Source organism: Triturus cristatus, chromosome 1_2 (assembly GCF_964204655.1).
Source record: "Triturus cristatus chromosome 1_2, aTriCri1.1, whole genome shotgun sequence".
Classification (NCBI taxonomy): Eukaryota; Metazoa; Chordata; class Amphibia; order Caudata; family Salamandridae; genus Triturus; species Triturus cristatus.
Window position 1 is genome coordinate 1,012,913,300 of NC_140580.1, and position 27,586 is coordinate 1,012,940,885.

A 27,586-nucleotide genomic window follows, 5' to 3' on the forward strand; every position below is an offset into this window, starting at 1 on the left:
CAGTAATCAGGGACAGACCAGAGGAAAGGCACTGCCCAGAATCTTCCTCATCTTGAACAACAGAAACTGCAATACCACCCCATCCCCTACCGTGTACCAAACGGCAGAGCTCTGGAAGAACAAATCTGTACCTTTTTGCTAACTGAATTTCTCCATCCACCCTCACTTCAATGTATGGGTCACCACCTTCCAGCGGTAGGAATGTAGTCAATGCACTTTCACTAGTTATGGAAGCTGTGTTCACCCTCAACCATGTACCGTTCTAATCGAGGTGCTAGTTAAAATGTATCCCACTGGTCCCAGTTCAGACTTTCACCACACGCATGGTCCTATTAACACACATACTACACATTCACTGCAAATACCCCCGCACAGAAAGTGAGGACATGGATCAGGGGTTCAAACTAAAGTAGAACTTTATATGAGAGGGTTCATTAAACCACACTCTACACCTCTGACATAAAAAATAGGGCCTGGTTGGAATCAAGGATTCACAGAACTCTGCCACCATCGCTTCCAGTGAGCAGCCCAAAGCTGCTCCGAGGAAATGCTTTGTGAGCCCCGCCAGTCACACAACAGGTTCTGGACCTTGCATTACCCTGGACGAGGCCTAGGTTTCAGTCCACATACTAGAGTAGTATAGCCGTGCTAATCTAGAGCCATACAAAACGTCATGCTGCCAGTTTCAGATGCAGTTGGACACTCAGTGCAGGGGCACATGCCCGTGTATCATGCCGGGGACATTCCCGTTCCAGCACAGGTAATCTGCTAAGGCTGTCTTGAAGTTCACATAAAATTGTGCAGGGAAGTTCTATACATTCTCATGTGTGGATCTGTACACCAAGCCTTCTTCAAATGCAATGAATAGACAACAATTTGGCAGCTCCAGCAGATCTTTTCTTGACGGCTGTTTCATTTACTTCAGTTTAGAGTATTAGGGTGCATACCCCATACTTTGCATCATAAACCAGCCTTGTGCCATCTTCTACACACAATTTTTGAAACCTCATTAGAGAGTTTTGATGTGTCTCCTTTCAAAGCATTTGATTGTCTTCCTGCTGCTTCAGCTTTCAGAAATGCCACCTAAACAAGCACATTCCTGCTCAGGGAGTTACCCACTTGGACTCTCAAGTATGAACACACATTGACTTCCTAGGGGTTATTATTTTCCAACTTGTCCTCTGTCCTGGGGTTGTGTGGTTGGTGCTCAGGAAAAACTATGACTTTTGATTTGAAGATATTTATCTCTAGGTCATTCTTTTGCAGTAGACCTCCATCATCAAATGGGTTGGTGGTGCAGTGGGGCTAAGAGCAAAAAACCCAGAATCGTCAGATAAGATGGAAGAGGCGCAGGAGTATCTTGAATATGTGGGACGTCTATTCAAGATACCATTGCATCCTTCTGAAGATCACTGATGTAAAGCAGAAGAGGATGGGGCTAATAGGCATCCTTGTTTAGCATTTCTTGTTATCTGATTTTTTTCCCTTCAAACCTATGAGCACCTGGCTAGATGTCAGAGTACCAAGCCATGATGGTCTTCAGCAGATTCTTTTGCGTCTGCAAGTCTTTGACTTTTTGCCAAAGTTTTCCTTTATTTACTATATAAAATGCAGACAGAAACGCAATATGAATTTAAAACAATTTCCTTGTTTCGCCGTGGCATATTTGTCGATGATGTGCTTTAGCAGAAAGATTTTATTGATTGTGGGCGGGCCTTGCTTAAAACACCCTTGGATGAGTGGCATGGTAATGTCCTCCTCAATCCATATCTTTAATTTATTCAAGACTATTAAAGAGTGCACCTGGCAATCAGTGGCGGCCCCTCCGCTAGGGTGGAGGAGCATAGCCCTACTGCTCTCCGAGCAGTGAAAAAAAGGAAAAAAAAATGATAACGTAACCTTGCTATCATTTGCTTTTTCCATCTGCAGAGTGGCTCCGATGTTTCCTGGTGGAAAGTTTGTAGCCAAATGGGAAAATATACTTCACCTGATGCTTTAAGACTCCTTTTACCCAAGATGATAAGAATATTAAGATACTGCATGGAAGGATTTCAGCAGCAGCAGAGAGACAGGAGGCCAAAAACCTTTTTAAAGATATGGAATTTTGAGAAGGATTGCAATATAGTTTTAACCTCTTCAGTGCCCCGCCCTTTCCCCGCCCTGTGCCGGCCCTTTCATTAGCGGGCGGGGTTCCTGACGAGATAGTCTCGTCATGGGCACAGCGCAACCGCGCTCCATGACGAGACTATCTCGTCATGGGCACTGAAGGGGTTAATTTTACAGTGTAGGGACATTTAAGCTATAGAATAAGTGAGACCACATGTTTGTTTTAGAAATGGATGACTTCAAGTTCCGGAATGCAAAGTAAAACACAGATTTATTTTACACAGGCGAAGAGCCACATGGAGAATTAGGGGCAGTGTTTCTAGACTGCACAAGGGCTTTGGAGACAGAAAAGGTTCCTGGTTTTTTCTTTGCCTTCTGCTACCTGAAGAACTGAATTTACAGTGTGATGACCAGGACTACACGGATTAGAATAAAGAGAGAAAATAGGAACTGGATGAGCCACGCATGCATGGACTTGAGGAGACTTGTTAGATCTGGAAAGGGGGTGCTACTCACAGCACATCTCAAGGCGTGAATGGTTTCTGGCTGCCTCACTGGTCTCCCCGCCCCCCCCCCCCCCAGCCATATGCTTGTAGTACACAAAACAGCAGTGCTTAATTTGCAAAAGAATAAGTGCCAGGACCCTAGTCAGTAGGACACTGCATCTTGCATCGTCCATTGCCCCTGCCAGCTCTGCCAGTGACAGTACCAACACAAATACCTACCACCACACTCTTACAAGTGTGACAATTACAATTATTTCAGGCCTACAAAACAATACGAATGGCTTAGGTGGCAAATACCAGTCGCTGTTAATGTATATTGAATTAATAAACAGCTGGTGTTTTGCTTAGACCTGAATTACAGGACAAGACTTCTTTTGGGAGCTTTAATATTATGTCTCACTCATACTCAATCATACATCGCACCAACTTCCCACCAATTCTTTACCTAGGGGGATCTCACGCAAACACCCAAACAGTGCACCAAAGAAATGTCAGTAGTGAAAGATTGTGTTACTAAATACTTTTTAAGTCAAAATAACTTGTTTTTTTAATAAAAATGATGTCTATCTTCTAAGATTGATGTATATCTTTTACTACTGACATTTCTTTGGTGCCCTGTTTGGGCATTTGGGTGAGATCCCCCTAGGGTAAAGATTTGGTGGGAAGTTGGTGCGTTGTATGATTGAGTATGAGTGAGGAATAATATTTAAGCTACCAAAGGAAGTCTTGTCCTGTACTTGTAACTAGTACCCCATTCCCTTGGTTTCAAGGGGTCCCTCATTTTTTCTATATAGACCTGAATTAGACAGACAGGGCCGCCATGTGGCAGACCGTCATGAGCAGCGGTGCTGACAATTAAGTGCTGGTCCTGAGCACCAGAAACCACAGGCTCAAATTAAGCACTGGGCAACAGGGCACAAAGGATACCCAAGCTACGGGTGATTAGGCTGGTGTTACCCGAGACTTGTCAGCTGCCTGCTTTTCCGTTCTTTGGCTCTTCGAATGGACTTGTTCTTTTCTTATGAACATATTGTGTACTCTTGGAATTCAGTAGTAAGCCAGGAGTACTACAAGAATAAATCACAGTAAAATTGTTGAGAGTTGGCCCATAGTATATTTTCGTTCTATAATTCTAACTGCTATCATTCTCCTGTCTAAACAAAATCTGCTTGTCAAAAGCATCTCACCAAAGCCTAACTTTTAGTATGTATTCCTGTGATGTGGGCAACCACAAACTGTGTTACATTTTATTGTACTTGCCACACATGCCCTATTAACAAGTATGTTATGTACCAATAAATGCATTAAAACCTGGCCTATATTGGGGGGTCTTTCATACACTAACAGGAGTACTGTTGCTGCTGGTACCACGATGGGGCTCCTTCCTCCTGTGTGTGGGGTGGTGGGGAGAGCAGGAGTCAGAGGGACACACCATTAAAGCCAGCAGCAGCACAGATGTTAAGTGCAGGGCAATATGAGATCAATAGTCACATGTAATAAGCTACTCCAAGCAAGTAGTATGTTTTTACAGGTGTGTTCTGACGTCAGATTGTGCTAGCAAAAAGGAGATAACATAGGATGCTCTATGAATATAAAGGTCTTAAACTTATGATATTAGGGTGGATGGAGATAGATGAAGACTAGAGTATGCCAGAAGAGCAAGCGAATAGAGAGGATAGACTGGTACAGAGAAAGATAGGAGAAAGGGTTAGAAGGATAGTAGAGAGAATAGACATATATGAGCCGATTCGAGAGGCACAGGAGAGAGTAGAGAAACGAGAGGGTTTTGGAGAGATACAGAAGATGACAGAGACCTAAGAGAGACAGAAAAGGTTATCGATATGTAGGAGGGGCGAAGAGATGAGTTAAATCGTTAGAGGGATAGTTCGGGTGAATAAATGAGACAAATGGCGGTAAAGACACAAGAGAGGTGGAGAGACAGAGGAATGATTGGGGCATACAAGAGGGAATGGAGAGATAAGACATGAGGGATTTGAGAGGGAAGGGGAACGTCGGGGAGATGAAATGGCATCAAGGAAGGGCTGGGGCGAGGAGGGGGAGGATGACGGTAGAAGATGAGCTGACAAGTAACTGGCCAGACGCAGAGTCACCCCAGGAAGCCACTTAGCAGAGCTGCCAGAAATAGGCCATCTATTCAGATGCCCATCATTGTGCGCGAGCCAGGCAGAGGGAAGGCTGATTCCAGCTGTCTGCTGTAAACAAATGAATGTTCATCTTAACCTGCTCGCCACCCCCGCCCCAACATTCCCACACAGGATCTATATCATTTCTCTGTTATTGAAAGGAGAAGCCCCCCTTCTTATACCGACAACACCCCCCATCCCCAATTCCCTCAGAAAACATACTGTACCTCCATCAGATCTATTAACCAGAGCAGCCGCTCCTGTGGGAGAAATAGAAAGACAAGCAAACAACAACACATCAGGGACAAGCAGCAAGACAGCGGAGAAATAACAGAAAACTGTCACACCAGCCAATTGGTGACATCCAGCAAACCTCTGCTCTAAAGAAACGCACAGGGCTACGGAATGCGCAATCTCATTCTCAAGCCGCCTAGACAGGCTAGCACACCGTCCGCCTGTGCCTAGCCGTAGACACAATCCACACTCATGCTGAGCAGCACACAGTCTGCCTGAGCCTAAGCGTAGACACAATCCACACTCATGCTGAGCAGCACACAGTCCGCCTGTGCCTACGCGTAGTCACAATCCACACTCATGCTGAGCAGCACACAGTCCGCCTGTGCCTACGCGTAGTCACAATCCACACTCATGCTGAGCAGCACACAGTCCGCCTGTGCCACGCATAGTCACAATCCACACTCATGCTGAGCAGCACACAGTCTGCCTGTGCCTACGCGTAGACACAATCCACACTCATGCTGCGCAGCACACAGTTCATCTCTTCTAGCTAGCCGCAGCACTGATTGTCCGTCTGTCTATCCAGTCTCAGCACATAGTCTGCCTAGTGTGAATTCACAAAGCTCAACTGTCACCCAACCCAGATGTGTATTCTAGGGACAGGCAGAGGCGCAGAATGCTTAAAATAAGAAAACGCCAACTTTCTATAAGTACTATCCAAAAAATGTTCTAGTTGTTAATTTACACCACTATTCAATCTGAAAATAGGGCCAACAATTCAATTTACTTGGTTCTTGTAGTTATTTACTATGATTCTTTCATTCATTACCATAAAGTCGCACATTATTTTTTTGTCATAAAAGGGACCACTTTCATAATTTTGGATATGTACACAAACACTTTAAATACATCAAACAAAACCAAGATGTGAAAAACTTATTACAAAACAGAAACAAAAACCAGAGAAGCCACGTTCACAAATTAAAAAAAATAATGTGTACAATTTTGCAAGTTCTTGTTTCCAGTTATATATTCATGAAATCAAACAGCAGAGACCATAATTCCCTTAATCAAAATAGTGCTAATCTGCTGGTAACTCTTGGGGACGGCTGACTCGATTTTAGTCTGTAGTATAGGGTTGGGAAATTGGCACTAATCCCACTGGATAGTCCTATTCCTGCAGTTATGTTTCCCAAGAGATTGTGCCATGCCGACTCGTTTCGTACCCCCATATCATTATTGGGGTTCTCCCCAGGAGAACAACTAGATGCGTTCTTAGTTGGGCTGGTACTCTTATAGTCGTCACTACAATTCGAATTCAAATTTCTTTCTTGTATTCCTCGCGTAGTTGATCAGCGAACTCTTAACCTTAAAAAAAGCGGTCTGAACAACATTTCAGAAGGAAAACAATTAAATGTAAAGGGCTTCTGTTTTGAACAAAGGCTATGATCCTTTTCTAAGGTGAAGAGTTCACTGATCAACTATATAGTAGATTAAATATTGTACTGTATATTAAAGAGGCCTATTCTAGCTGATACTAAGGGCCCAACCCCTTGAAATATGTGAAACTTTCTAAAAGTGGCATTTTCAGACCTGCAATTTAAAAACCAACTTTACCAAAAGATCTGTTTTTAAATTGTGAGTCCAGAGACACCTACCTTACAAGTTACAATGCAGCTTGAATTCTAACCTATGGGAGGGACAGGCCTTGCTGCAGCGAAACACGATTTAGCAGTTTCTCACTACCAGGACATGTAACACTCAAAAGTACATGTCCTACCTTTTAAATATATTGCACCCTGCTCATGAGGCTACCTAGGGCCTACCTTAAGGGTGCCTTACATGTAATAAACGAGAAGGTTTGGGCCTGGCAAGTAGGAGAACTTGCCGGGTCGACATGGCAGTTTAAAACTGCACACACATGCTCTGCAGGGGCAAGCCGGAGACAAGTTTGAAGGGCTACTCATGTGGGAGGCACAATCAGTTTTGCAGCAGCATTTGATTTACAGACCCTGGGCACGTGTAGTGCACTGTATTAGGGACTTATCAGTAAATCAATCATGGAGAAAACAGATGTCATTATATTTTAGACATGGAGCACCTGTACTTTAGCACTGGTCAGCAGTGGTAAAGTGCCCATAGTCCCAACACCAGCAAAAAAGAAGTTCAGCACACAGTCAAAAACAGGAGGTCAGAAGCAAAAAGACTGGGGAAACCACACCAAGAGATGCCAAGTCTAACAGTGCTAATTTGAAATGCAGCTGTGTGGCACTGAGAAGTTGGTCACCAATCCAACACTCCTGCTAATACATTTAATTAATGTGGATATTTCAGGAGAAGATAGACTTATGTTTGCGCCACAGTACGGGGTAAGATGGATAATGACAGATGAGAATTGTCGACATATTCTGTCATCATGAGGCACTTGTTGCTAATACTTCTTCACAACGAAGTTTAGGGCCTTCTATGACATCTGAAATTTAACAATGACCAGACACTGAAGTAACTGATTTTTTAATGTACATTGAGTTAGAATTGCAGAGCATGCATATAGCAAGAACATGGTGATGGCCAAAGCTTTCTCTGCAGTTCAGCAGAGAGAATCTTCAGGAAAAAGATCCAGCATTTTTTAACATCACGACCGGTGGCATGTTTGAAAGGACACTGGTGATCTAGAGAGCCTCCTGGCCACTGAAAAATATACTTAAGTATCATGGGACAATCAAAAAGAGCATAACGCTGTAAAACACAAGTACTTTGTGCGACAAAAGCCAAGATGCTGGAAGTCCATAGGAGACTAAAGGATGGAGACTGGAACGGATGGGTGATCCCATATGTGCACGTTTATGATGATCAAAACAGTCCCCTGTTCTCTGACCAGCAGCTAATGGACATTCTATGTGTCTGGAGGATGTAAAACTAGATATTCCACTAAATGATCAGTTGCGTGAGCTGAACCCTACAGCCTTATGGTGGCACACAAATACAGTGCCAGAGCAAGCCACACAGTAGGAACATTACAAAAGATACACCATTTCTTAGAAGGACCACCTTTGTACTGGACATGCCCACACTCACCCGTGCTGAGCTGACAGTTGTCGAGGTGGCATAGCTGCCCGTGGAGGACACGGAGTCTCCGTAAGATGTCACAGAGTGAGAATCTGTGCCAGTTCCAGTGCTGAAGTGCTGCCGGGCCTTCATTGATTCAATCTCCCTCTTTAAGACCAGGCTGTCAAAGCGATCCAAATCCTGAGCAGATATCACACCGCGGACTTCAGAAAGGAGCGAGAACTGTGGAAGGAGGAAACAGATGCATTAAACCCTTCTATCGATCACTTCTGGACAATATTTGCAAGTTTTTTCAGCCCTAGACATCTTTACATGGAAGTGTGACTCTGCGAATGCCTGGATTAGTTTAAGACGCCCCTCCGTACATTAGGCCACCTTAACAAAGGTGCCAAATGTCAGGCCAAAAATATTGCTCTTTACAGTGAGAAAACCTGACTTTCAGAGGAGCCAAGAATGCGGTTGCAGCTCTTTATTGACACTCTGATCCAGATGAAAGCCCCAAATCATCTTACAGATCTTTACAAAGTGATACTTTGATCCTCAGAGGAGACCAAGGGCTGACTAACCGCTCCTTACAATGTAAAATGTTGATCCTCAAAGTTTCCCGACAAGAGCCGGTCTATGAAAGCTCTCGTCACATTATTACATCTTGATTTTCCTTAGGCTTCACAGCAAAGCATCGGGCTTCCAGGCATAGGCCATCTACCCCCTCCCTTCCCATGCATTACTCTTGAAACATCACATGGAGGTACAAAATTCATCCACAGTTTAATCATGTCCTCAGACCTCCCCAATAAATGTGCAAAGTTGTGTATATGCAGCAGCATTTGGCAGGAGAGGCGTTGGCAGAGGAATGAGGAGAGTGGGGTGGCTCCCACTCCACTCTCTTTGCCAGGGTCGATCACAGTTCTCTTTTGCCCTGCAGTTTACAGGCAACCAAAAGTGCACAAGGCAGAGATTTAATTTGAAAGGTCTTGGGGCAAAGGATTCACAGCCAGAATAAAGCCCGCACTTCACAGCTGCATTATTTACTGAGTGATGAGACCATCCTTCTCCAGCATCAATCTCCCATTTCCACTGATCCATAATCTTTTCAAACACCCCACATTGTCTGTGTTGCCGTAAGACTTGTTGCTTTGAAATTACCTTTTAAATCACCATCACAGGTTTACACATTAGCAATCTTTACTAATCACCCTTGACTTCCTTAACAGGTTTGACGGTAGTGTATATATATATATATATATATATATATATATATATATATATATATATATATATATATATATATAATGCGTGAGAGTTGTAGTACAGTCGTTCACCAATATGCTGTGTAATTGCTACGGCAGTATGCATCATTGGGTAACTGAGAAGACCTAAGACTCCATTTTTTCTGCTGATCGGCACAAACATTTTGAAAATTCTGATATAGAGTGGAGTGTTATTACACATCAGCACATAGAAACATCCTCACCTCCCCTGCTTGCCATGGAATTTTTAGAATAACCTGGATTGCAGATTACTATGTTGGGTTTAAATTTAAAAAAAGACTAACTGTTCTGTCAAAAACTACAGGGACATACTATAGATAGAAAGTTGTCTCAAAAGTGAACACAGTGGCAAAGTTCATCTGGATAAGATTACTTCTAAGAGTGGTGCCGCAGAAGCAAAGGTCATGAGCTATAGCCAGGCATGCAAACGTGGTTAGCCCTGGATACAGGGCATTGCCCCAATCCAAGTGAGATCAGGTGACAGTAATATAAGCGAGACAATGTCCCATCTTGTTGTAACAAAGCAAATAACACACAGAGATAAAAAAGGATGGCCTATAACCATGGTCAATGATCTATCTGTGCTTCATTTGAGCCAGTGGCTGCCCATCTAGTTGCTGATCTCTTACATGCAGATGATGCGACTGTAATATCGAAAGGACCAGAGGAGCATCGACAAACATCGACAAAGGATCGAGATTGAACAGACATGAGGACAGTGAGGCAACCTGAGAAAATTGTGTGTCACTGATCAAAAAAGATGGAGAACATGGAAGAATCACACACTGATAGCAGTCCAAGAGCTAGGAGCCAAAAGCAGAAACAGACGAACCCTTGACGTCAGCAGCTATCATGCATCTAGCATTCAAAGTGGGCATTTGTGCAGACAAATTATGACAATTGGGGACAAAACCTCTCAAGCAGATCAGTCAATTCAACAAATTTACAAAACTGGGATGACCATAGTCAAGACAAAACTGTAGCCACTCCTGAGAGGAGCGAAGTGAGATGAGTCCTAAAGAATTGATAACCGTAGTTTGGTGAAGTAGTGGTTGTACAAGAAAAAGAAATTAAAGAACCGCCCTCCGAGATAGGATCATAAAAACACATTATTGGCAGGGTATTCATATTCTATGACAGGATTCTGGCCTCGATGATCATAATGACTTGTGTACCCTGCAGTGTGTCTATACCAGCATACACAGCAATAGGTACCACAGTACAGCTCATGCGTGCTCAATGCGTGTCATGCCTTGTGAGCACCAGCCTCCAATCCCCCAAACCGTCATTTTCGGGAGTCATTTTTCCCATTTTCAGCACTGATACAAATTGATGCACAACTCGAGCCATATCACTAACTGCAGAGAAAGATGGGGGGAAAGAACCTACCCTACACAGTCATCCTTTCCTATTACAGCAACCTTGGTGCCAAAGTAGTGATAAAGTCTGAGGCAAAGCTCCATCAAATTAGGGATTACAGCCGCACCAGCATCACGACCGGAGAGCTCGTGGACAATTTGAAAGCCCTTCTCTAGCTTGTTTGAAGCTAATTGAAACTGATCTGAAAAGCAGGTATTTGGCGGTGAGCTGAGAGGTGAGCTCTCAGAAGTGATCAATATGCCTCGGAGGCGGCCAAGTCCTAATGAAAACGGCCTTCGTGCTCCACTCCTTTAAGCTTGGACTTAAGGGAGAGTCGCTGGCGATGCACAGCCGGGCCTTTAGGCTTCAAAGGAGCGGGTCTATGAAGTGACTGAAGAACCCCGGCTAAGCCTCAGTGCAAGACACATTGGGACCGGTGGCAGAAAGAACTGCAAATTAATTTTCAAGTGGGTAGGCGAGGATTCGGATGGACTCGGCCAATTCTTTGCAAAATGTAAGATGTTATCATTGTTTTGAAGAAATATACTGTCCAAAGTGCTTACACTAGCACTTTTAATGGAAACCAAGCGCACAACCTACATTTCCTTAAGAAGGAGTCAGTTTACAGTGTCAGCGATACAAATATCCTTATCGTAACAGCAGGGGAGCCAAATCCTAAATATGCAAAGGTCGTTGAGCTATCAGGCACTAAGGAGGCCACTGAGCAGGTAGAAAATGTTTTTTAAAACTCGTAGGGCAAAAACAGAAGGTTCCTACAACACTCTTCAGAAACATGTCTCTGAACATTTAAGTTGCTGCCATTAATTATTGTTTTACCGAAATCCACAGCGTATGTGCACCTAAAGTTTTCTTCATCAAATTTCTTTAAATTGTACATATGGTCACAGACATAATACTGATTTTTTTATTTAAAAGAATACATTTTAAATGTATCTGTTATTGCTGTAACAACCAAGTTACTGGTATTATTGTTGTGTTATGTAGGAAGGCAACAACATTCAGTCTAGCAGCTCAGGAAGATGAGAGCATGAATGTTGACCTTGCTCACACTGAAGGGCATCCGTTACTCATCCGAAAGATGCAACAATTCCCCTCTGCCTGTCAAAGTTCAGACACATTACAAAGCTCTAAGCAGCTTTCATCAATATCTGTCTTACAGAAATCCACAATGTATTTGCAGTTAGGATTTTCATTAGACTTTCAATGTTGCATGCATACTTTCACACAGATGAATAAAGCCATCTGAAATTGTCTGAGGGTCTAACTTATTGGCCTCATTTTCATGTCCGTGTGGATTACAACCATGCTTAGTTTGTCCCATTGTGTGGATAAATCTCAGAGAGGGCAACGCCTTGTGAAGTTACCTGCGTCAATGAGTTCAGTCATTCATTTACCCATTAAGCAAAAAAATGCTTAAAACCAATGTGCAGCAGAACTGACAATTGTGCAAAAACAAATGTGCAACATGACCCCCAAATGTGAAAAAACAAATGTGCACACAGAATAAGAGCTTGATTGCAGACTCATAAAAGACGATTCTCATTCATGGGAAAAAAGTCTATAAGAACTTTTAAAGAATTGAAAAAAAGCCATGTCTCTAATTATATGTTATCATCAATGTGTAGGTGAAAAATAAACAAATCCTTCCACTGTTATGAACAGCGATGAAAGCAAAAGTGGCAACTCACAAAAATGCAATAACTAATTGTCTGAAAACAATTCATAGTGTCCTGACAACTTTATCCTTTTTTTTTTAACTATTTGTATTTATTTTTCGAAGAATCAGCCAAAACATCAGTAGGTGTGTCTCATATGTTACAATCATAAAACATGATTTGTAGAAATGCAGGCATAACAATAAAACAAGTCCTTTTGACATTTCCCCCCACAGTCCCAACCTATACGTTAGACAAGTCTCATTTAGCTTGCCCCCTTGGTAGTCCCAGGGTGTGTTACCACACATGTGTAGACCCCTGTGTACTAAACTGCGTCTCATTCGGGCCCTCCTCGAGCAACTCTAAGCCATAACAACTCCGCTACGGCAGCCATATCTCCCCAAACTTCCTAGGGCACCCTCTTGCTTTGTAAACCGTTTTTTCTGCCCGCATATACAGGTCCATGTTCGCCCGCCATGCGGTCATGGTGGGTAAGTCTGCTCTTCCCCAGTACTTGGCAATATCTCTCTTAGCGACTATGAGTCCTAGGTTGCTCAGTAGGAGTTTGTGTCTGATAATGTCAACATCTGTATGTATGCCTAGAAGAATGTATTTTGGATCCATTGGGATCTGTGTTTCGAGTACGTTGTTAAGTTCTGTTACTATCAGTAACCAATCCCTGCGTATTAATTGGCCCTCCCACAGAGTATGGATATAGGAACCCTTTTCCGTTCTACAACGTAGACACCTTGGAGTCTCTGCTCTGCCCATGGCGTAAAGTCTTGCTCTGTCGTAATATAACCTATGCAGGACTATAAACTGCATTAGGCGTACCCTAAGCTTAATCGCTACTTCTCTGGGATGCATTAGCGCCATTTACCAGTCAATGTCTTCCAGTGCACCAGTAGTTTCCTCCCATTTGCCTCTAAATGGAGACAGTGTGCCAGGAATGTTATTAATTTTCGTTTTGTATGTCCAGGACACTGCCTTTTCTGGTATCTCTTCCTGCAGCAGTCAGCCTTCTAACGGTGCATACTCGGGGATATCTGTAATCTCAGGTTTTTGCGCTCTCCAGGCATGCTGGAGTTGTTTATATCGGTAGTATTGTTTATTGGACAAACTTATAATCCTTTTGAAGCTCTGCAAAGGTTATGATTTCTCCTTTCCGTATTATATCCCCTATTGTTGTAATCCCAATTGTGTTCCACTCTTTGAAGTCCTGCAGTTTCGCTAATTCCGGCAGTCCCTTACCCTCCCATAGCGGTGTGGACTTAGTCAATCTCTTCTCCCATTTCATCAGTCTCTTTTCCAGGTTTCAATCGCCATATGAATTGCGGGTAATAAACTTTGTGTTCCAGAGCCCCCATAAATGTAGTGTAAATGGGAATGTTTCTGAAATTGGAACCTTTCCAGGGTATATGTAGGATGGTCTCCAGGTGCATATCCTCATTCATTAATAACTATTAGGTGCGCTGCCCTATAATAGGCCAGTATGTCTGGGAGGGCAATTCCCCTATTGTACTGACTGTGCTGCAGAGTTTAAAGTGCTACTCGCGGGTGGCTACCATCCCATAGCAGTGTGCGCACCTCGTCTGCAACTGCCTTAAAGACTGCATCTGGGATTTTGTAATACATATTTTGAAGGATGTAAAGCAGTTTGGGGAGCGTAATCATTTTGTACATGGCCACCCTAGCAAATTCAAGGGGAGACGTTTCCATCTGGCAACATCTTCTCGGAATTCCAGTAGGACCCGCCTGATGTTATGCCCTAGGCAATCAACTTCGTTCATGGAGATATACAGTACTAAGTATTTGAAACCATCTTTAACAATGTGTAGGTGTTCCGGTATAGGATACTTGGCCATGGTGTTTTCAATAGGGTATAGGCTGGACTTCCCCAATGGATATTATATCCTGCGTATGTACCAAAGTCCTTGACCAGGTGGAATATGAGGGGTAGCGTTGTGTCAGGGCTAGAAATATACAGTAGGATATCGTCAGCATAAAGGGAGATCCGTTCATCTATCATCCGTCCCTTGGTGTCTTGAAAACCCTTTATTTCTGGGTTAGCTCTGATTAGGCACACCAGTGGTTCTAGAACCAGCGCAAAGAGCAGGGGGGACAGTGGCTAATCCTGTCTAGTACCTCTCTGGATTAGAAATTCTGCTGACTTTATGCCATTGACTTTGACTTTTGCCTTGGGATTTGCGTATAGGAGGTCAACCCAGGTCCGGAAGTTCATCCTGAAGCCAAATTTTATGAGCACCTGCCTCATGAATGGCCAGTGAACTGTATCAAAGGCCTTTTCGGCATCCAGCCAGATAGGATTGTCTTTCACAGTGTCTAGCCAGTTCACAAGTCTGCGAAGGTTAAAAAGCGTGGCCAGTTTAGGCATAAAGCCTGACTGATCTCTGTGAATTAGTGATGTGATTATTGTTAGGAGCCGCTTCGCCAGAATGGAGGCAAAGATCTTAGTTTCAATATTTAGTAGAGAGATGGGACGATAGGATCCACAGCTCTCCGTGGGTTTGCCCGATTTTTGCATACCACTACTGTGGCATAACAGAGGTCTAGTTGCAACGTCCCTTCTTCTCTTGCCGCCAGGAACATGTTTAGCAACCGGGGAGCCAGTAAGCCACTATGTTGTTTAGAAAATTCCGCCGGTAGCCCATTTGGTCCTGATGTTTTCCCGGATTTTTGTTTATTAATGGCCTCCTGCACTTCCGCTAGAGTAAAGTCTGGCACTAGGGCCTCGCTATCCTCTTGTCGCAGGGTGGGCATCTATTTGCCACTCAAATATGTTGTTATCCGAGCCTCACCTACTAATGTCCTAGTCTCATATAAGTCCCCGTAGTAATGCACAAAGGCTCCCGCTATGTTGTGTATCTATTGTCAGCTTACACTATCTGGCTCACCCAATTTGCCTCTCTTTCTTTCCGGTTCATCCAGGCTAAGAGTCGCCCCGCTCTATCTCCCGTCTCATAAAGTCTATGTTGTGTGGCTTGGATTTGAGTCTTAACTTCCTCCTCTGACAGAGCCCAGAGCTCCCTTTGTGTGACCGAGAGTTGTCTTAGTACGACTGTCTCGGTATCTGGGGTAATGTTCCCCTCCAATTCCAGGAGCTTGACCTCTAAAGCTTCTATTTGGCGTGTTTCCTCCCTTCTATTTTGCGCAATCACGTCTTGTAGCCTGCCCCGAAGTACTGCCTTGTATGTCTCCCACAGGATTGTGTCTGAGGGCACCAAACCCTCGTTTTCTTGGAAAAACAACCTAGTCTCTATTGTTATTACACCCGTCACCACTTTATCTTGGAGCTCCCAAGCATTTAGTCTCCAGTCTGTGCGCTGTCCGTACCCTCCCCTCCCCACTGTCAACCATAGAGGAGAATGGTCAGAAATGCCCCTCGCAAGGTATTCTACTTCGTTTACTGTCTGAATTTCTCCTGAAGGGGCAAATAGGTAGTCGAGCCTGTGTGCAATAACTGCGTTCAGTTGGGTAACGGTGTCGCCAGATATCTGTCAATATCAGTGACTTCACATAGTCGGCCAGCGGAGTGACAACTTTATTCTTGAACATGTTCCTGTGTCACTGTCACATGCTGCTGCTTGGCTGTAATGCATTCACTTTTAGGACAGGTACTTTCAAACGGCACAGTGAACTGCACCAAGGCACTCATAATAAGATATAGGAACCAAGGCACAAGAAGACTACTTACCCAAGTCCTTAACCAAGATCACACAATTTGTTCATGTGGAGCAGCTGGTATCAAAACACAAATTAGAGCACCCTCACAGGTCATTAATTTATTTCGCAAAGTGGAAAAATTAGCTCAGTTGTGCAAGAGGAATCCACATCTGGCTACAGTGGCCCAAGCATGCACTTTTCCGGAACCAGTGGTAATATTAGCGAGGAAACTGATCCTTTTCCTCACTGGCCCAGAACACTGGAGGGGACGTGCTGAGAAAGAGATAAAATACACATTCTGCAAAGGCATGGGGGACCATGTAGTGGTCTCCTGGACCATGCTCTGCTTCTCTGATGCCCCCAGCAGGTGTTCACAGACTGAAACCTCTGTTAATAGTTCCTACTTTGTGTATCAGTTCTAACTGCTTTGATAAGTCAACAACCGGGCAATGATTTTCGACCACAATTGCAGGTGCAATGAATTGATATACTACACTTGAAGGAGGAAAGGGCACGTCTTACACGTCACCGCAGCCTTTCAAAGCACAATAGATCCTAAATGTAGTTTGCAAGTTGAAAAGACCTTTCCAACTCACAAAGCTCATTTTGCGCATGTCGACTTGCTGTTTTGCAGTCGCAAAACCAATCATTATGTAAGGTAGGCGCAAAGCAATGACAAAACTGTTCAGTATATTTGGCTTCTGTCCTTTCTCTAATCTGTTTTTATTGTAATGGTATTTTATTTTGTGAAAGGTATAATTTACATGTATTATGTTTTTGTCATTAGCATTATATCTTAACATAAAATATGTATTATTTATTCAAACGGAATTTTTATTTTATTTGTTGTTTTGCCTTCATGTAAATAAATACTGAATCAATAAGGAACTCTTAATCTGACCTAAGATGAACCACAACCCATGTAATTTTTTAGGTCTCAGCTACAAACAGCAGTTTGCTCTCTGTGGCCAGACCTATTGTTTCCAACGGGGGCGGCTCCTCCGTAATGGCGGAGGAGCGTCACCCACCGTTCAGAGACAGTCACAAAAAAACGAAAATTCTAATAAAACATTTTATTTTTCTGTGACTCGCTCTGGATGGCATGCCTGTGAGGGCGGGGCCTGGCCATGAAAGGGAGCAGTGGTGGGCACTTAGAAGTGTGCATGTAAGTTTGGCTGGCCGTCTTAGGCCAGCCAAACAGACGTGCACTTTTTTTTTTATTTCCCCACCCAGCTGTGTTCACAGTCAGGCTGTAGAAAAGCTGCAGACTCCCAGGCACTGTCTAAGCAGCAGACTAAGCCGCTCAGACCAATCCTGGCGCTGCTCTCATAGCATGAGTTTAACGTCTGGATTGGGTGGGGAGCCTGTGCTTTACAATGACTGCGGAAGAGAAGCACCGAGGCATCCATCAGCGATGGTGGCAGGAACTGGTACTTTAAAAAAAATATTATTTGTCCCCACACTCCCCATCCCTCCTCTACCCCCAACTTGTCTTTTACAGCGGCTGCCATTGGTTTTCAATAAATATACTTGTCTGCTTCTGATTCGTTGGCTTGCCTCCCTCTTCTTGAGTTTGTCCTACCTCGGAGCATTCTGGCCTCACAGTGTCCTGAATGGATGATCTTTGTCCTCCCACTTCATACTTGATGGAGCTCTTTTTTAATGTACTATGGAGAACTCCATGGGGCTGCACATATTTGCTTGCACTTTCTTGTTTTTTTAATCTACGTCCATTTCCTCACACACCCCTATGAGACCTGCCCCTCCCTATCTTGCTCACATATCATTTATTTATTTATTTTGAGAGCTCAACATGTATAAAGTGTGGTACCACTCACTTTTTTTTATCACACTTCACATGTGCTATTTGGTGTGATGCTCCCAGTCCTGCTCCTCCTCATACTTTTTGTGTTCAACTATTTATTTACGAGAGCCCGGCATTTGCAAAGTGCTGCTGGGTCACCTGCATCCAATATCATCCTTGTATGCACTTCTTATTGTTTTTTGTTCATATTCTAATTTAGAGTTCCAACATAGCTGGCCATCCTGTTAGAATGGTAAATAAAAATGGCCACCTGCATCATGACGTACGTACACACATACAGCAGAAGGCATGCATGTGCAAGCGTCATGACGCACTTAAGGCGTGAGTCGTAATGTCAAGTCTCTGCCTTCTTTGCTCGTCGTCTCTAGCAGACCATAGTTCCGACATTCCTGCATTTCATTGATCTGATCGGTGAGTGCAGGAGTGAAGCCATTATTATTCATGGTGCAGCCATGGGATTTGTTCAGAATGCATTGTTCATGTATTGGTTAGTCACTGGAGGGTAAGAGCTGGTGTCTGAGAAACATGGGACGTACAAACGATGCCTCAGTGGACAGTTCAGAGATGGATTGTTTCTGGAGTCTGCTGTCAGGCTGGGTTTCTTCAGTTGGAAATGATACTCCAGGAGAATGCCAGAGCCCTAGTGCGGGTTCAAGTCTATGGTCCCAGCAGGGAACGGAAACCCCGGCAATTACATCAGACCAGGGAGGGTACAGGGGACGGTGGCCGGAGGATCACTGCGCTTTTGTTACAGGGGGGCAATATTGCAGCACTGCTCCAAAACCGGCCCCCAGTAATAAAAAAGCCCCCCAACCAGTCCAAAACTGGCTCCCATCCTTCCAGACCACAGCGAAAATGCAAGGTGCTCGCCACGGCCACACCGGCCCTGGGTCCCGGAAGAAAACAATGAAAGCTGCTGCTTTGTCCAGCGACTGAGAAGCTTTATCCTGCAAACCCTGAGCGGTCTTAGCTGGGCTACTGCTGGGATGGCCTACTAGTTGTGGCCAGAGGAAACTGTTCTCCTGCGGAGAGAGTACTTCTTTTTACGTAGGATGAAATTAAACAGTAGAGAGTACTTCTTTTTACATAGGATGAACCTAAACAGGAGAGAGCACTTATTTTACATAGGATGAACCTAAATAGGGGAGTACATTTCCTTTTACATAGGAAGAACTAAAACAGGAGAATGCACTTCTTTTACAAAGCATGAGCCAAATCAGGGGAGAGCACTTATGTTTTTTCATAGGAGGAACCTAATCAGGAGAGAGTACCTATTTGTACATAGGATGAACCTAAACAGGAGCGAGTACTTCTTTTCACATAGGATGAACAGTGGCAGCTGGTCCCCTAAACATTTGGTGAGGCAAACACCTAAATATTTAGGGTACCAGCCGCATGTGGCTGTCAGTCATGGCTCGTTATAAATAGTGTTTTAAACGAACCATGGCTGACAACTCTGGTGTTGAGGACGAGGCTAAAAATGAAATAAAAATAAAATGGAAAAATACAAATAAAACAGCCCTTTCCTTCACTGGCTTGCCTCCTCCAGTCCTCGTGGGTTCACCGGCAGTCTGACTGCAGCAATGGAATTCTCAACAAACAAATTCCAATGCTGCTTTCATGCTGCGGATGAGCAGCATGAGAGCAGTGTCCGGATTGCTCCTCGAGGTAATTGGACCTGTGTCTGCTCTCCAGCTAGATGTCTTAGACAGCTGGGTGGAGAGGTTTACTCTGCGCATGTCAGTCTGGCCGTCGCAAGACAGCCATTCAAAATGGCATGCGCAGTGTAAACAGGTGGAGTGAACAACACTCCTGTGCTGCCGGTCAGCAGCAGTGGCCCGCCCACAAACACGGCTCGGCGTGGGAAAGGGAAAAATAAAATGGTAATAAATGTATTTTATTAATATTTTATTTTTCACCTTCGCGGCAGCTCTGGCAACAGGGGGGAGATGCTCCTCTGTCCTAATGAAGGGGCCGCCACTGAGGATGAACCTAAACTGGAGCGAGTACTTATTTTTACATAGGATGAACCTAAACTGGAGAGAGTACTTCTTTTTACATAGGATGAACCTAAACAGGAGAGAGTACTTCTTTTTACATAGGATGAACCTAAACAGGAGATAGTACTTCTTTTTACATAGGGTGAACACAGCACAAACAGGAGAGAGCACTTTTTGTTACAAAGGATGACCCAAAACAGGAGAGAGTACTTCTTTTTACGTAGGATGAACACAACACAAACAGGTAAGAGCACTTTTTGTTACACAGGAAGAACTTAAACAGGACAATGCACTTATTTTTAGATAGGATGAACCAAAACAGGAGGGAGTACTTCTTTTTACATAGGATGAACCTAAACAAGAGAGAGTATTTCTTTTTACAAAGGATAAACACAACACAAACAGGAGAGATCACTTTTTGTTACATAAGATGAACCTAACCAGGAGAATGCATTTCCTTTCACATAGGAAGAACTTCAACAGGAGAATGCACTTCTTTTTGCATAGGATAGACCAAAACAGGAGTGAGTACTTCTTTTTTACATAGGGTGAACCTAAACAAGAGAGAGTACTTCTATTTAAATAGGATGAACACAACAAATACAGGAGAAAACACTTTTTGTTACACAGGATGAACCACTACAGGAGAGAGTACTTGTTTTTTTACATAGCATGAATCTTAACAGGTGAGAGTACTTCTTTTTACATAGGGTGACCCTAAGCAGGAGTGAGTACTTCTTTTTACATAAAATGAACCTAAACAGGAGAGTGCAGTTCCTTTCACATAGGAAGAACTTAAACAGTAGAATGCACTTATTTAAAATCGCATGAACCTAAACAAGAAAGGGCCCTTATTTTTTCATAGGAGGAACCTAAATAGGAAAATGCACTTCTTTTTACATAGGATGAACTTAAACATGAGAAAGTACTTCCTTTTTACATAGGATGAACCTAAACAAGAGAGAGTACTACTTTTTACTTAGGATGAACACAACACAACCATGAGAGATCACTTTTTGTTACATAGGATGAAACAAAACAGGAGAGAGTACTTTTTTTTTTTTACATAGGATGAACCTAAACAGGTGAGAGTACTTCTTTTTACATAGGGTGAAGCTAAGCAGGAGTGAGTGCTTCTTTTTACATGGGATGAACCTAAACAGAAGCAAGTTCTTATTTTTAAATAGGATGAACCTAAATAGGAGCAAGTACTTATTTTTACACAGGATTAACCTAAACAGTACAGAGTGCTTCTTTTTACATAGGATGATCCTAATCAGAAGAGTGCACTTCTCTTCACATAGGACGAACTTAAACAGGAGAATGCACTTATTTTACATAGCATGAACCTAAACAAGAGAGGGCACTTCTTTTTTCAAAGGAGCAAGCCAAATAGGAGAATGCACTTCTTTTTACATAGGATGAACCTAATAATGAGAGAGTACTGATTTTTACATAGCATGAACCCAAACAGAAGAGGGTATTTCTTTTTACTTAGGATGAACCTAAACAGGAGAGAGCACTTATATATACATAGGATGAACCAAATCACGAGAGAGCACTTGTTTTTACATAGGATGACCCTAAACATGAGAGAGCACTTACATATACATAGAATGCAGAGTACTTCTTTTTACATAGGATGAAAACAACACAAACAGGAGAGAGCACTTTTTGTTACATAAGATGAACCTAAACAGGAGAATTCACATAGGACGAACTTCAACAGGAGAATGCACTTCTTTTTAGATAGGATGAACCAAAAGAGGAGTGAGTACTTCTTTTGACATAGGATGAAACCTATCAGGGGAGAGCAGTTACATATACATAGGAAGAACCAAAACAGGAGAGAGCACTCTTTTTACATAGGTTGTACCTAAACAGTACAGAACTCTTATTTTTTTTTTTATATAGGATGAACCTAAACAGGAGAGTGCACTTCGTTTGATATAGAATAAACCTACACAAGGGAGAGTTCTTATTTTTACAGAGTATGAACCTAAACAGGAGAGAGTACTTCTGTATACATAGCAGAAGCCTTAGTGGGTGACTGAAAGTCACTCCATATGCTAAAACCTTAAAAACCATAAGATACTTCCCAGAGCAGTAGAGACACATTTTTCTACCCAAGAGGCATCTCTATAAGAATACACCCGAGAGAAACACTTCTATCAACAAAAGAAGTGGACAAAGGTAATGTTTCTGCACATGTGCATTACCAGTGGAAGCTGTTGCCTTTTAAAAATTAGACCTCTTCGAGGCAGTCTGTATAACTCCTCTGCTAAAAACACTTCCCTTAAAAGAGACATACCCATCCAACTTGATGGGTCTCATCTCAAAATAGGCCAGAAGGGGCGCCCTTTTCCATTTCACTGGCCGAAAGTGCATTTGTGAAAAAGAGACTAAAGTGAACTTCTTGTCAATGAAAGAACATACCATAATATCTGGTGATGTGATAATCAGCCTTTCATTTAGCGCTTTCAGACAGTCTTGTGACGCTGAGGCACTATGAATGACTGGTTTTACTACCACCCTGTACAATTTCATAATAATGATAACTAAGATTTGAATTTATAACATGAAGGCTGCACCTGTGGCAGCGTTAACCTACTGTTATGTTAGGGCTGTTTCAATCGTGTTCTCCAGAGAGGTATTATACAGAATACTAACTCGAGCGGGAGTGTTAGGGACGCCATGTTGTAAACTCCCACAGGACGCCAGAACTGGGTCAGCTTTTTACTTCTCTGGCTCATCAATATGCAAAAGATATGACACAGCAATCAATAAGCAACCACAAGAAAGGCTGGCTTATTAATGTCAGCCGTGCATATTCAAATTAATTGCATGATTATTAGTTCCAAAAATTCCTCATTAGCCATTTCGGCTGAATGCATATTGAAATTAGTGTAATTAGAGACATTAGCACGGTGAGTCCCAGATGACAGATGTGAAGGTGCGATGAATAGAAGGGGGTGAATAGAGAGGCAGGAGTTCGACGCGGCTTTCACATCTTCCGGAAATGGCGCATAAGGAGGACTACGGCCTACAGTCATCAGCACCTGTTTTAGCATTAGTAGCACCAATGAGACAATCTCTGTTGGCGCCCTCCCCGAACCCAGGCCCCGGCAACATCCTTTTCCACAAATTCCCTCTCTTCCCTCCTCCAATGTGCTCCCAATCTCTCGTTAGACCCTTTCAGATTTATTTCATTTCTCTTATAGCGCTGCTCATACAGATATGGGGTGTCAGGGTGCTTTACTTCACACACACATATTATATAGGGACAATTAATGAATGTGTAAGTCACTGCATAGGAAATGTTAAATAAGACAGTGAGGCCAACAAGATCAAGAAGCCACAAGTCACCAATACAGGTTGGTAGGCATTTATGGGCCACATGCATCATGCATTTTACCGGACCACGGACTACTGCCTGCTCATGAAAAATGAAAAGAAAACTTTTCATTTTTCTCTTTTAAACGCAACCCATTTTCCTTTCATGAAAACGGGTTGCATTTCTAAAAAAAAATAATGCTTTATTTAAAAGTAATCACAGACATGGTGGTATCCCTGTGATTTTAGCAATTCCTAATGGGTTGTAAATGGTGACAGCCACATTAATATTAAAGAGGTAGGTCGATTCCAGTGGCGTAACACAGGCCCCCGCATCGCCCATGGTGAGGGGAGGGGGCCCCTCCACATAGCTTGCAGAAGGGACCTGTTGTAAACATGTTCATCTTTCAACATGGTTATCTATCTCTTGCCCTTCCTTTGTGTCCTTTCCTTTATGTCCTTCCAGAATACTTGTAATGTTCTAAATGCTTCTCTTTGAGCCAAGCTGCATTCCAGACTGTCAGTTGGTGTCTGGTCAGCTGGTGAGGTGTACGCTTTGTCTGTGCTCTGTGAATAAATCCTCTACTTACTGTGAAGAGGCTCCAGTGTTGTTCTTACAACAATCTACATCAATTTGGAGACGATTTCCTGAGCTGACTGGACAAGAATTTGAGCCTCCAGCAGAGCAGAATTTCCTCTCATCACGTTTCAGACAAGCGACACCTCCCCAACGAGAATCCACAGCGTACTGCACGACCGCTGATCCATTCAGGCTGCGATCTTGATTTACTCATCCTGCGGAAATTTTGAAGAAATTGCGAGACTTTGAAGTAGCGCTGACGTCATCCGGCTAACCGTGAGTCACTGTGCGCTTTTCACGCCGCATGTGGCACTCCATGATGCGTTAAAAGTTGCTAGGCAGCAGCGTTCACCATACGCATCAAACGTTACTAAGCAGCAGCGTCTCCATCCTCAGCGCATCAGGCTCAAACGTGCCGAACGTTGCTAGGCACCAGCGTTACCTGGCCACAGCGTGTCCAAGTCACATCGTGCCTCCGCTGCTCATCACGCAACTGCGCAACGTGTTGACGTCACCCCACAACGTCGAGCGGCTAATTTGGATCGGGAAAAATTTAACGTTACGAACGACGAATGCACCAGTGTTGTGCCCAGCTGCGTAGTCATGGTAACGGCAATCGACGAGCGTAATCAGAAATGGTGATACGCTCACCAATTTATTGCTGCAAGTTCACGGTGATACACTTACCATTTCACTCTTCGTAACCAGAAACAGTGAAACGCTCACCTATTTAGTGCTGCAAGTTTGAGCGTTACTGTCACACGGTGATAAGCTCACCATTTCTTGCCTGCATATTCACTGGGTAGCAGTGCTGTCCTGGTAGCTACATTTCTTGTGCATAATGTTATTGGACGTGCACACCATGCTATTTTGTTGGAATTAACAGTTCTCCACAGCGTTTTGAATGTTCTTCTTTACTTAAGCAGATATTCATTTCTCAGAAAGTGGTTTGCAACATTTGACTAGTTATGGCTCAACAAGTGGCAGTAGCTCTACCTCCACCATTTCTCAGTGAAACAGGTACACCTTCGATTCCGTGGGAAGATGGGTTAGTCATGTTTGACAATTATCTAGATGCTCTCGAGGGGCAAGACTTTTCGGCCAAATGTAAAAAAGCACTATTGTTGAGTGGTTTGGGCAAGGAAGGTCAACGCATATTCATGTATCTTCCCCAGGCGTTGCAATCCAGTGGGCAGTCCATGACTGATGAGTACAAAGAAGCTGTTTCTAGACTCGAAGTGAGATTTGCCAAAGAAGAGAATTTGGTTATGAACAGATACAAGTTTTACACTCACAAGCAACGTAACGAGGAATCCATCAATGATTTTGTTGCACGGCTACGTTAACTATCAGTAAAATGTAATTTTGGTTCAATGACAGATGAGTTGATCCACTATCAGCTCATCGTTCAATGTAATAATAGGAAGATACAGGAGAAGTTGTGGGCGGCTAAGAATACTTCTTTAAAATTAGCGACAGACTTGGCTAAGGTAGTCGAAGAATCAGAAAGATGTATGAAGGAGTTGCAAAAGTGTAGTTCACAGCAACACATTTCTGAAGTGTCTGAGAAGGCCTTGTATGAGTGTGAACATGGAGGTGAAGAAGCCATAGCCCTTGTAAAGACTAAAGGAAAGAAAATTTAAAGGACATTTTTTTTGGCAAATTTCCTATTAGATTTTTTTTTAGACGTGGCAGTAATGGACATACTTCTGATGCAAAAGTTTGTTTTGCAAATAACAAGGAGTGTCTTAAGTGTGGGAAGTTGGGTCATTTTTCAAGAATGTGTAGGAACAAAGGTCGGTCCAAGGTAGCGGTCATAGAAGATGATGCCATTCAAATTTAAAGGGAAAGGGATAAAATCTTGGTGGTTGATGATCCTGACATCATTACTTGTAATGAAAGGAGAGAAAGAAGACCGAAAGCTGAGCTTATTATTGATGGTCATGTAGTAACTCTTATGGTGGATACTGGCTCAAGATACACCATAATTCCTGAGTCTATGTTCAAGAAGGAGTGGGGCGATATATCACTTAAAGCTTGTGATATTTCTCCTACTGCTTCTCTTTGAGCCAAGCTGCATTCTAGACTTGTCAGTTGGTGTCTGGTCAGCTGGTGAGTGCTCTGTGAATAAATCTTCTACTTACTGTGAAGAGGCTCCAGTGTTGTTCTTCCAACAATCTACATCAGGCCCCCTTAAGTTTTGTTACTCCAGTGGTCAATTTGCGACCCATTAAGAAATTATAAATGAAACTCATGGAGTTTCATACATTCAAATTGCGATTCCATAATTGCGATTAAGAGCAAATTGCAATTAGGTAATCCTTGTTTGAAGTAATGATACATGTGGCCCTATCTGTTAAGAGTGCTTTATCTGGAGAAACGGGTCCGATTTACTAAGTTTGCACACAACACAGAGCAGTAACCAAAGCTGCTGGGCTGTGTTGTATGAAAAGTAGAAAGAACAAGAGTGCCATCTCTACTAAGGTATGGCGCCGCTAATCTTAACGTTGACTTAACTTAGGCTGCCTTGCATAAAAGCACACACCCTTGCACCATAGTGCAAAGTTGTGTACTTGGTGTCAAGCATAGGTTTGTACTAAAGTAGTACTCTTAGGTTTTGCAATAGAAGTGTAGTCTTCCAACACAAAATTCGGTGCTTTGACAAGGTTTAACATCTTAACACTTTGAATGTGTGCTTAACAGTTACATCTGCTTGGAGGAGTTGTAAAGTTTTGATGCAAATCTCCTTCTTCTACCAATGATAGCAGATACGGATAAGCATCAACATCTGTGGGAGGTCGCATGGGAATGTCCATATACCACCCTAGTTACGTCTCCTTGGCACAAAGTAGCGCAACGTAGAGGATAGTGCTTCTTTATGTTACTTGGGGCTACTTTTCAACACAATTCAGGATTTGCACTGGCAGGAAATCCCATAACAACACTATGCACCAGGTTTGTGTAATCTTTCTTATGCAAAAGTGTTAGTAAAGCTGCCCCACAAACTTACGATAAAAATCATAACTTAGTGGTTGGGGGTTGTCTATACCAATAAAAAAGTAGTACTATCCAAATAAATGCTTTTTTAGCAGCTCTAGAATGATGAAAGATTGAGAATAAAACAAAAAGATTCTAAACTATTGCCTTGCAGTTTGCATGCAGCATTTTGGCGCCAGTTCATAGATCACTGTGCTATAGTGGCTGAATAATCTCTGTGACAACAGCAGTAACCCACTGAGCTATCTATAAAAAAGTAGAAATCTGTGATATGCATGCTATACATTGTGCTGTGCAGCAGGAACCTATTTTCTACTTTAGCACGAGTCACAACGATCCCTAGACAAATCACAGATTGCTCCATTAAGTGCATTAAACACCAGGGTTAGCATGCTGTGGTTATTTTCCACTGGAGAATGCAGCATATTCAAAGATATCTGGAGGCTGCTCTTACCACACCTCAGCCTAACATTCGCCCATCAACGTTGGCGCCCTGTGCAATGGCACAGGTCACTCCATCCTAAAGCCGGCTCTGATGGTTAATAAAGATGCAGAAGGTTAATGATGGTTTACTCCTTATACGTGGGCCCTTAATACATCGGAGCTCTACTTTGAACAGTTCCATAGAGGCTTCTAGCAGGATTCGAAGTTTTCAGCTGCGAGGATAAGCGACGTCTACTTCCCCCATTGGAGCAACGAGTAGAATGGTTTATGGGGTTCAACTTGTAAAGCACAACATACTAAGCAAGCCTAAGTTACTTGGAGCTGAAATGACACAGCAAATTCTAAAAATGTGCCC

At 43.0% G+C, this 27,586-nt stretch overlaps 1 protein-coding gene across 1 annotated transcript in view; it reads right to left on the reverse strand.

Moving 5' to 3' along the window:
* WHRN (whirlin) overlaps positions 1 to 27,586 on the reverse strand; it is an 822,559-nt gene that overhangs the window by 92,804 nt on the left and 702,169 nt on the right. The window contains exons 7-8 of the mRNA XM_085611878.1: positions 8,072 to 8,284; positions 4,984 to 5,016 (exon numbers count right to left, since the gene is read on the reverse strand). Coding sequence (XP_085468004.1) covers positions 4,984 to 5,016; positions 8,072 to 8,284 — 246 coding nt within the window. The remainder of the gene's footprint in view (positions 1 to 4,983; positions 5,017 to 8,071; positions 8,285 to 27,586) is intronic.